This window comes from Salvia splendens, chromosome 6 (genome assembly GCF_004379255.2).
Source record: "Salvia splendens isolate huo1 chromosome 6, SspV2, whole genome shotgun sequence".
Lineage (NCBI taxonomy): Eukaryota > Viridiplantae > Streptophyta > Magnoliopsida > Lamiales > Lamiaceae > Salvia > Salvia splendens.
The window spans coordinates 14,725,012-14,737,329 of NC_056037.1; the positions used below are offsets into that span (position 1 = coordinate 14,725,012).

General features: G+C 34.2%; 1 protein-coding gene across 1 annotated transcript; it reads right to left on the bottom strand.

Annotated features, from left to right (window-relative positions):
• On the bottom strand, positions 1-1,374 carry LOC121808848. Its single transcript, XM_042209420.1, has 3 exons — positions 1,268-1,374; positions 58-529; positions 1-16 (listed from the first exon to the last, which is right to left on the bottom strand). Exons 1-3 carry the CDS (start codon positions 1,317-1,319, stop codon positions 1-3), a joined length of 540 nt encoding a protein of 179 aa, XP_042065354.1. The 5' UTR covers positions 1,320-1,374.
• Positions 1,375-12,318: the final 10,944 nt, after the last annotated feature.

Consider the following 12,318-nt stretch of genomic DNA (forward strand, 5'->3'; position numbering starts at 1 on the left):
TTAAACCAAGCTCCACCTTCAACGTCCTCCAACAAAATTAGAAAAAGCTTTTTAAACCAAGCTCCACCTTCAACGTCCTTCAACATCTCCTCTGCAACCTTACTAGCTTTAACGTTTGGTCTTTTTTTACCCACTACACCTGCTATCTTACTCATTATGGTTAGATCATCCTGCCTGTCAATCCTTTCTACTCTGACGTCACCTCGTGGAAAACCGAATGTCAATTCTACATCACTTTCATCTATGTGCAAATCAGGCCCACTACCTGGTAGCGCAATGTTGCATTTAATTGGGTCAAAATTGTTTAACAACCAATAGGCCAACTCTCTTGGTATTGCATAAACATTGTAATGTATAAGTTCTCCAAACCCCATTTCTGTAACTGCTGCTATTTGTTTTTCATTCAAACATTGTAAAATCTTCACAAAATTTCTTGTATTCCTTTTGATTAGGAGCGTTGCCCCATCATCAGTTGCATCAATCCTATTGCTTACAACGATTGCAGTTGAGGCTTTATTACGCTTTGTACCTATAATGTTTACAATGATTGACATTAACATTTGTAATATCTACATAGCTAGTACGACACATCACTACAATAGAGGAGATACATCAATACAGCAGATACATCAATACAAGGGAGATATCAAACTTTCTTACATCAATACAGAGCATATATACATCAACACAGCAGATACATCAACAAAAGAGGAGATACATCAACACATCACTTAAATGAAGGCCAAAATTTCTCTTTGTTCATCAACCCATCAGATACATCACTACAACAGAGGAGATACATCACAATTACTATGGCAAGAGATCAATAGTGTCTGCTAAATGTCAAGAGAAATTTGAAATTAAATGTGCAAAGAACTCGCTTCTACAATATCTAAACAATACATTGGACAAATCAACACAACAAAACACCACACGCCCTTCATTATCACCAAAACAAGTAATAGATTCACTGGACAAACTCTATTGTTACCCAATTGTAATCGGAAAAAACAGTGAGACATATTTGGAAAAACCCAATATCTAAACAATACATTGGTCAAATCAATACAACAAGACAACACATGGCCTTCATTATCACCAAAACAAGTAATAGATTCACTGGACAAACTCCATTGATACTCAACTGTAATAGGCCAAAACAATGTGACATTTTCGGAGTTCGCATAAATGAACACCAATGGAAGCAAAGTTCTACCGAAAACACCAAATTAAGAACGAAGAACAGAAAACATAGACATTAAATCACCTCCAGATGATTCCCCAACATGTTTCGCCGCCATTCTCTTCAACCGGGACATTGTTGTTCGATGATAACTGATGCCGGAGAGAGATTGAATCTGTTTGCTTCAACACTAGGGTTCGCCTGCTTCAGTAGTTGAGGGAGCGAGTGTGAATACATTCCTAGAATAAGAAGCATGATTGGTATTGTATTGTTCGACATGGTTGCAGAATTTCTTGTACGATTCATTTCAGGTGAAGGATCTTGTGGAGGCTTCAAAATCAGTATCTGTGCTGCCAGTGATGATAGATAACGATGTTAGATCTGATTGCGTGCGCACGATCAGGAGTAACACGAGAAATCTTTTGAGAATGAAGCGTACACTTGATATGATGAAGATATTGTTTGAGCAATCATTTCTTCCGAGTATGTTCTCCCTCTTCTTCCTGTTGTTGTCGCTAGTTGTTTCATGTTGTTTGTTCTGTACTTTCCATGTTGCGATTAACAGAGTAGAAAACGGTGTAACGATGATATTGATTTTTTCATTGATCTCTTTGGAGCTTAATAACTTATCTTTTTGTTGTATGTAGGGGAAATTCCTTAAAGGATCCAGCTTTAGAAGCTTACTCAGTCTTTACTTCGTAACTTACATTCCTAGTCAATCCATTTGTTCAATTATTGGGGCAGAGTTTTGTAGAAGAATTTGGAGTCCTACTGGATGAAGTAAAAACCTAGTATAATGAAGTATTAAATTTTTGGAATGAAGTAATAAACCTACTGGAATAAATTGTGCTATTATTTACGGTGAATAAAGTAAAAAAAATCAATGAATTTGAAATAAACATGTGTTGAATCATGTGAAAACCTATTGGAATGAACTAAAATCCTATTTGAATTAAGTAATGACACATTTGAATGAAGTAATAAACCTACTGGAATAAAGTAAAAATATCTTCATTTCCAATTTATTACGTAATGGATGGAATGAAGTAATACACTTACTTGAATGAAGTATAAACGTACTAGAATGAAGTAAAAATATATTCATTTTCAATTTATTACGTACTGGATTGAAGTAATAAACCTATTGGAATGAAGTAAACACCTACTAAAATGAAGTAATACCTACTGGAAATAAGTTCTGCACTGGTATTTTTCAATTTATTAGTACAATATGTTATACGTCAATATTAATAGTCATTTGGTTCTTTTCATTTCTAATATTATTCATTCATTATATATTAATTCATTTAACCAAGCTATTACTTAATTCAGATAGTTCCATCACTTCATCTATTAGTTTGTAATTTATTACTTCATTTATTTGTTTTCTGACAATATAATGATACATTTATTTGTTTGTAATTTGTTACTTCATTCCAGTAGTTTTGATACTTCATTTCAGTGGTTAATTACTTCATTACATGTGGTTATAACTTCATCAAGTACGTTATTTAGTTCATTACAAATATAATTTTTCACAAACTATGCATACAACACGGTTCAATTCATATTACTTCATTACTTGATGTTATTACTCCATCAAGTGCGTTATTTAGTTTATTAAATTATAATTCTTCACAAACTATGCATATAATACAATTATGTTCATATCACTTCATTATTTGAGGTTATAACTTCATCAAGTGCGTTATTTAGTTCATTACAATATTAATTCTTCGCAAACTATACATACAACACAGTTCTCCAACTGTTCTTCTCCGCTCCCCAAAATTCCTTCAATCTACAGCGACGATTTCCACCAGAAATACTTTTAAATCAAACCGGATGACGATAAATTGTTCTCGAAGCTTCTCTAGCCCGAATCAAGCAATATATGCATTTTTAATGGATGAGATGAGATGATGTAGTGAAAATTTTCGCATTCATTAGGTAGCCAAATTACTTCAACCGAGTGTATTTTTGTCAAATTACATTTTTAGTTTATTACTTCATCCAGTAGATTTATTACTTCATTCCAATAGTTAATTACTTCATTCCAGTATATTATTACTTCATTCTACTTTGAATTTGAATTTGAATTTGTTTAACCTTTTTACAAAATTTAAAGCGAATAGACAGTGTGAAGTATTTTCAAAATGAAGTATTTACTCTTTATTATGATGTATGTCAATGTTGATGAAGCTATAATCTCATTTAATAAGGTAATGAACTGAAGTAATAACCCAATTGAAGTTCAATGAAGTAAAATCCTATTGTGATGAAGTGGTATACTTGTTGAATGAAGTAAATGCACATATGAATGAAGTAGTGATCACTCTTCCACATATGCTCAAGAATCCCTTAATGTAATAACCTAGTCGAATGAAGTGATAAAAATATTTGAATGAAATAATATAATAGAATAAAATGAAGTAGTGATCTAGTCAAATGAAAGAATATAGATAGTTAAATAATGAAGTAGTAATAATCTAGGTGAATGAAGTAATAATGTAACTGAATGAAGTAAGAGTCTAGTTGAATGAAGTAATATAGAAATCTAAATAACGATGATTTTTATATTTTTTTTTCTCCAAATTCGTAGCCACTAACAATACAAGTTGAATAAAATAACAACATAGCAATTACCAAGGGAGAGGCTGTTACCTATTTTGTACACCAAGGGAATTGCATAATTCAATCACCAAAGTGACAACAGAGCAATACCTAATGACAGAGGCGTGTATTACTTCATTTATAGTTTATTACTTCATCCAATAGATTTATTACTTCATTCCAATAGTTAATTACTTCATTCCAGTAGATTATTACTTCATTCCACTTTGAATTTGAATTTGTTTAACCTTTTTACAAAATTTAAAGCGAATAGACTTTGTGAAGTGTTTTTAAAATGAAGTATTTATTCTTTATTATGATGTATGTCAATGTTGATGAAGTTATAACCTCATTTAATAAGGTAATGGACTGAAGTAATAACCCAATTAAAGTTCAAGGTAGTTCAAATTACTTCATTACATGTGGTCGTAACTTCATCAATTACGTTATTTAGTTCATTACAACTATAATCCTTCGCAAACGATGCATACAACACAGTTCAGTTCATATTACTTCATTACTTGAAATTATAACTTCATCAAGTACGTTATTTTGTTCATTACAATTATAATTCTTCGTAAACTATGCATATACTCCATCTATTCTTCTCCACTCAGAAATTCTTTCAATCTACCGCGACGATTTCCACCGGAAATCGTCCAATATCAAACCAGACCAGACAATATATGCATTTCTTGTTCGAGCAATTCCCCCTAGTGGTATTATATTTTCCATTGTATACAATTTCCCGTCAGAAATATGTATAACAACTAAATATGCAAAATCAAAATCAGCCACTCTTTTCAATTGAGGAATTTTTTTCCATGATCTTTACCACACGAAGATTAGGAACAAATTCAGTTTACTTTCAACGCAACAATTTCGAGAAACAATCATCTGTAAGTCTTCCCATAACTACAAGTTATGCCACTTTCTTTCAACTCCAAATCCAAGAGAAACCGAGAGGGAATTGGGGCTGCGTCGGTAAAAGAAGAAGAAGAAGAAGAAGATTTTTGCAGTTAGGAGTAGAGAGAGACAGACTTCTAGTTTTGTTTAGAGAAGAGGGACGTTGATGTTGAACTTTGGAAGAAGAATTTGATGAAGGAAGTAAGAAATTGGGAGAGAGACAGAAAGGAATTTGGGGCTTGTTTTGGTGGGGTGAAACGAGAGAAAGAGGAGAATTGCACGGTAGCGAAGTCGGCGACAGTAGATGGAAGTGTAACGACGGAGACGACGGCTCCACCTCGGAGTAGGCTGAGTTCGGGGAGCAGCACCACCTGGGTGTGTTGACAGCAGGCCGGAAACTATGGCGGCTGGAGCAGCGGCGTGATTGGATACCGCCGTTAACTCCGTCGTCGTCGTACTACTCCACCGGAAAAAGCAAATCCTCCCGTAGCAGATCAAGATCGAAGCTCCTCATTCACAGCTTTTCTGAAAAGAATGAATCCGAAGAGCAGCGATAGTTTCTCTCCTTCTCCCCTAATTCCAAAACTACCCTTTTGGCAATTTGATTGAATAAAAAAAGTAGATAAGTTTTAATTTTTAATAACCATTAGAGTTGTGATCAATGTCGAACCAATTTTAAAGACCGAACTAGAGACCAAATCTGGGCCATTAGATCTAGTTTTTTTGATGAGATGTGCTGCTGTGTAAATTTTTCGGTCTTCATTACAAGCCCATTTTACTTCATTGTATAGGTTTATTACTTCATTCCGTACGTAATACCTTTAAACTACAACGTGTTTTTACTTTCTTCCAGTAGGTTTTGAAATGATTCAACATATGTTTCATTTGAATTCATTGACCTGAGTTTTTACTTTATTTACATTAAAAAATGCAATTTATTCAAGTGCGTTTATTACTTCATTCAGAAACGTTATTACTTCATTGGATAAGGTTTTTACTTCATTCCAGTAAGACTTCAAATGCTTCTACACATACTTCATTCCAATAATTTATTATATCATTCCATGTGTTTATTACACCATATCAGCGTTGCGGCGGTGGTGATAGATATTGTGGAGAGAAAGAACGGCACGCGACGGCGAAACCGCATTTACGTACTGGAATGAAGTAATAATCCTACTGGAATGAAGTAAAAACCTACTGGAATGAAGTAAAAACCTACTGGAAAGAAGTTAAATCTTCGTAACACGTTCGTATGACTTATTTACCTTCAGATGAATTAAAATAGGCTCGTGATGAAGGTGAAAATAATTGATAAATTTGTGTCTCTCATCTATAAAAAAACTAGATCTAAAAACCCTAATTTGGTATGGTTCGGTGGTTCGGTCTTTAAGAGTGGATTTGTGAATAATGGGACTCTATATATATATATATATATATATATATATATAGGGTCATGATCTATGGCAAACACCTCTTAACCATATAACTAGAGAACAAATCACAGCCACAAGATCAAGAAAATCAAGGGCTAGTATTAATACATGTAATTTTTTAATTTAAGGAGAAATTAGTTCCCTCAATTACAAATTTACACCACAATAACAAGGCGGGGTATAATAGTCATTGCAGCCAAAATTAGTTGTTCAACTTTGCGTGAGTTTTGAATGATATCACAGTCATTTGATCAAATCACATAATTGAGAAGGAATCTGCGCAATATTTTTAGTTGTTCAACTCTTACCTCAATAGTTCTACAGTTTAACTGAGTGGAATTATTACTACAGATAATATTGAGTGAATCTACAGTTTAATCACATAATTGCAGCCAAAATTAGTTGTTCAACTCTTACGCTATTATCAGTTCTCATCACTCTTCCAGCGGCCAACAACACCGCCACCGTCAACAAGGCGGCGGCGGCGCTCCGGAAGGAGCTCATCGCGGTGATCAAGGAGAAGAAGGAGGCGATGGCCAAGGGCGGGCCGCTCTACGACATCTTGTCGTACATGATCGTGGCATCTGACCCCGAGCGGGAACACACAGATCTATGATATGATTTAGCCTGCATTTCCCAATTTATCTTCTGTTTTTCTTAGTTTTGATTTCCTTTAATTAGGGAATTAACATTAGGTGATAAGCTATCGTTGCAATTTTTATGATGGGATGTAGTGTAGTATTTGAATTTTGTTAGATTTTAGCTATGCATTTTAGATGTAGCCCCTTTCTGTTTCTTCTTGCTCTGATCTAATTATAATATCAATGTTGAATTGTCCCAAAAATAATCATGCTAAGAGTGAAGAGTGAAGTAAAATCATGCTAAGAGTGATGTGTTTTGTAAACAAGAGTGAAGTAAAATAGTGATGTGTTTTGTAAACAAGAGTGAAGCATTATCATGCTAAGAATGATGTGTTTTGTAAACAAGAGTGAAGTAAATCATGCTAAGAGTGATGTGTTTTACAAACAAGAGTGAAGTAAAATAGCGATGTGTTTTGCAAACAAGAGTGAAGTAAAATCATGCTAAGAGTGATGTGTTTTGTAAATAACAATGAAGTAAAAAATCATAATAAGAGTGACGTGTTTTGTGAACAAGAGTGAAGTAAAATCATAATAAGAGTGATGTGTTTTGTGAATAAGAGTGAAGTAAAATCATAATAAGAGTGATGTGTTTTGTAAACAAGAGTGAAGTAAAATCAGAATAAGAGTGATGTGTTTTGTAAACAAGAGTGAAGTAAAATCGGAGTAATAGTGATGTGTTTGTAAACAAGAGTGAAGTAAAATCTGAATAAGAGTGATGTGTTTTGTAAACAAGAGTGAAGTAAAATCGGAGTAAGAGTGATGTGTTTTGTAAACAACAGTGAAGTAAAATCATGCTAAGAGTGATGTGTTTTGTAAACAACAGTGAAATAAGATCATGCTAAGAGTGATGTGTTTTGTAAACAAGAGTGAAGTAAAATCAGAATAAGAGTGATGTGTTTTGTAAACAAGAGTGAAGTAAAATTAGAATAAAAGTGATGTGCTTTGTAAACAAGAGTGAAGTAAAATCAAAATAAGAGTGATGTGTTTTGTAAACAAGAGTGAAGTAAAATCACAATAAGAGTGATGTGTTTTGTAAACAAGAGTGAAGTAAAATCAGAATAAGAGTGATGTGTTTTGTAAACAAAAGTGAAGTAGTTATCAGTGTATCTTTTTTAGTCTTGCTACTGCAAGTAGTTACATTATATATATGCATGAGATTGTGTATATGTTGCAGCTCCTTTGCTGCTGTAATATTAATTGATTTTTCATTCTGAATTCTCTGATCAGTTATGAATAGTTTTATTAGGTGAATACTAACTAGCTACTATACCACAACAGTTGGAATTTGATTGAGCAAATAATTCTTCAATCACTCCTAATACTATACTCCATAATGTACTAGCTACAGTAGCAGACACAATTAACCGAAATAGTAATAATTACTTAACACTAATTGTGGGTATTATACGATTACTAAACTACTATTATACACCATCACAAAAGCAACCTATTATGACCGCACTAAATTGGCGTTTGATAAGAATTAAATGCGCAAATAATCCATTGTTGTATTATAATCTCTCTATCATAATGTCGACAGTCCACAACTCCACCTTTCTTTTACAATCTTCCAACAAACACTTGAACAACTCTCATCTCTCATCTCTCATTCAATATCAATGAATGAGTGCGGCGTTGATATGGTGGAGGCGGATGATGAGCTCGGCGGCGGAGCCTACATCGTCGCCGCCTTCATCGGTGAAGAACAGCGAGTCGCCGGAGGAGAAGGCCGAGAAAGGTGGCGTTGTGGTTTCAAGCTATTGGGGAATTTCGAGACCTAAGATTACGAGGGAGATTTGGAAGGAGATTTGAAAATCTGGAAGGAAATCTGGAAGGAAATGAAACGTGATTTTGAATTTCATAATGTATTTTCCAAAAATACCCTTGGCCTATTTTAGATTATTAAAATAAATAATATTTGTTCCATTAAGATGTGTGGCTGAGATTTGTTCTCTAGTTATACACTTAAGATTAGTTATATCTTGATTACTAACCCCTCTATATATATATATATATATCCTTTTATGTGGAGAGATGCGTTTGAAAGTTTCTTTTGAAGTTAATGCATTACCAATGTTGAATGCTTCTTTCACCAGCCTTCCCTATCGTTTATAAATTCATTGGGATATTTTAAAGCCACGTTCAATTTTAACTTAAGGAACTTTCATACATATGGAGTCCTGTTAGGTTGAGTGACAACTATGTCAACTGCCTATATTATATTCCCTCAGTTCCATTAAATATAAAATATTTGGTTTTCCAGATGAAATTTTATGTAGTGTTGTTTTGTAAGTTAATGATAAGAGAGTAAAATAAGAGAAATGAAAAAGTAGAGAAGGTATTGTTACCATTTAAGAAAACGTTTCATTTTTAATGGGACAACTACAAAAGGAAAATGTTTTATTTCTAATGGGACAAAAGGAGTATATGTCAACACGAATATCTGTATGTCAACTAACATATAGATATCTTCGTGTTGATATCCACAACATAGGTTGTTGACATAATTGTCAGATATCAATTTAAAATAGTTATCAACTGATTATATTTGCATCAATTCATTATAATCGATTTGGATACACAAAATTACAATTGACTTGGATACACAAAATTACTAACACGACCTTCAATAAATAGATGTCTACATAAGCTTTTAGTTCGTTCGATTTGAATTTGAGTCATGCATTTTACTCCCTCCGTCCCCAAAGAATATGCACTTTGAGTTCGACACGGACTTTAATGCCAAATTGGTATAGTAAGAGAGAGGTAGAGAGAACATGTAAATAAAGTATTATTAGTGGAGAATGTGTCTCACCTCATTAGAGTGAAAAGAATTTCTAAATTTGGAAAGTGTATATTCTTGTGGGATGGACTAAAAAGGAAAGAGTGCATATTCATATTCTTATAGAATGGAGGGAGTATTAAAGTATCATTGTAAGCGTTTTGAACTTTCTCAAATAACAACCAATGTTTCTTCTATGATATTGGACATTAATGGTAGACGTCTTAAGCTCACGGATTATAAGGCAGGCGTCTTAAGCTCCGGAAAGGAACTTCTTCTGCTCTCTTAGGGCATGTTCAGTTTATCAGATATGGCCAGATTTGGATCCATATCTGATCAAATTCTGTTGTTCAGGTTGTGTGTTAAATTTCTGGCAGGCCCAAGGTATGGGGCTCTGCCCGCAACTGTTCATCAGAATTGCTCCTGAAATAAATCTCACCAAATGGGTGGTTTTCAATTCTCGGGAGCCCAGAATTGAGGAACTTGGACATCGAAAAGACATTGTTGCCCCCAAATTTTTAGATTCCCCTCCAAATCGAGAATTTGTGCACACCTTACGGCGGCAGTGGCGGGGTAGTTTCTCACGGCGACAGTGGCGGGGATGGGAAATCCGATGAGGGGAGATGCATACCGCCACACCACCGTTGGTTTCTGATACCACCGCGGCAGATTTCTCTGAAAGTGCGGGGCAGCCTCTGCATAGGGCTTCGATCCAGGTGAGCATTAGGGCAAGAGAGAGGCAGCGGGCTCCCTTCAATTTTCGTTTCCCCATCTGTACAGAGAAGCACCCGCAGAGGCGGCGACAACAAAGGTGGAAGTAGAGGTGGGAGCTGTGGATATGGAGGTAGCGGTAGCTACAGCGAAGGTGGTGGTGCTTGTAAAATTTGAGATGAAAAATGATTTTCCACAGCTTTTGGAGGTTGAAGGGTATGGCTCGGAATTATGAAAATATTTGGAGGTTTTTTTCGTCCTCTTACCGGAAAAAAAAAATATCACTTTTATTTATGGATCTTAATTCATGGATACTAAATGCATGGATATAATTCAAAATAGGTGGGCCATACCATTTGAAATCTGGCCAGAATTAATTCTGTGCATTTGCTAAAAGGGAAAGTGAACGGGCCCTTAATGGTAGTAGTCTTAATCTTCTAGACAACAATTAGTTATGTTTTTGTCTTTTGTTTGTCAGCAGTGGCGCCACTGCTCCAAAAATTTCATATTGGGGTACGAAAAATAAATATATTGGCTTGGATTAAAATTCAATCGATTTTTTTCCTATTATCTCAATTGTTTTTTTCCTAGATACTCATCATATATAATTTTTTAAATGTTATTACTTATTACATAGATAAAATTTTCATTATAAAAATTAGAGATTCTTAAATTTTTGTATAAAAAATTGATTTTAGTTTGGAGAAAATTTAAAATATTTAAACTAAACAATATACAAAGAATAAAGGCAAAAGACTTCAAGGAGTCGAACCCGGGGTCAAACACTATGAAATATGAACATTTTACCACTAGACTATTTACGGTTCTTGGGGTACATTCACCCCTTTGTTCTTAGTTGTATCCGTCACTGTTTGTCAAATTTAGATACAGGGGTGCACTGTGGTAACACCATATTTAAAATGACAATTTAGGTAAACAATCTGCAATACATATGCAAGCAATCTGCGATACGAAATCAGAGCATTATGGTGACACCATAATTAAAATGACAACATAGGCAAGAAATCTACGATACATAGGTAAGCAATCTGCGGTACATAGACAAGCAAAACGACATATGGTTCCAAGCAATTTGCGATATGAAATCAGAGATAATTAAGCAATCTACAATATATAGTCAAGCAGGTCTGCCACATGGCAGACTAAGATTGAATTTGTTTCTAAATCTAAGGGTTTTTATTAGTGGTATGTTGTGATTTTAATTGTGGTTGTGATTTTAGTATAACCGTCCCACTACAAAAAAAATGAGAATTAGTGACGGAAATTAGTGACGGCCACTGAAATTTCAAGAATTAATGATGGATAAATGAATGCAAACGCCAGTCACTAATTGGTGACAGAATATTCTGTCACTAATCTAAACTTACCAAGGCAGCTGCTTTTCATTTTCCGTCATTGTAATTTTAGTGACCGACGAATCCGTCACTAATATTTTTTAGAGACAAGAATTTTAATGACGGATCTAGCGAGACGTACTTGTCATTAAAATTCTTGTCTCTAAAAAATATTAGTGACGGATTCATCCGTCACTAAAATTATAATGACGGAAAATGAAAAGCAGTTGCCTTGGTAAGTTCAGATTAGTGACAGAATATTCTGTCACCAATTAGTGACTTACGTTTTCATTCATTTATTCATCATTAATTTTTGAAATTTCAGTGGCCGTCACTAATTCTCGTTTTTTTTAGTGTCCTAAACTAAACAAATTGATTTTTTTATATTGATTTTCTCTAGTATTTTGAGTGGAGAAAATCTACGAATGCATTTGCTATTTTCTTCTTCACATTCATGTTTCTTTGTTCTGCTTTGGCAAACACCAAATATCATTAATCTCCATAATACTATGAAATCAAAGGCGTATTAATCCCGTTAGTTATTAGAATTCAATTCTTTACATGTAACGACACAGCACACAACCATTTTTGGGGAAATAATATTACGACATAATTAAATTAACCCCATAAATACATGCATATAAACCCTTCTTTCTCTAGGTAGCCGGCAATGAATAATTTGATTAGTGCA

Bases quoted from the DNA above. Each gene is read 5' to 3' on its own strand.
- LOC121808848 (XM_042209420.1), bottom strand. From the start codon at position 1,319: ATGTCCCGGTTGAAGAGAATGGCGGCGAAACATGTTGGGGAATCATCT. The intron at 530-1,267 runs GTGATTTAATGT...TAAACATTATAG, and splicing joins TGTTGGGGAATCATCTGGAG to GTACAAAGCGTAATAAAGCC.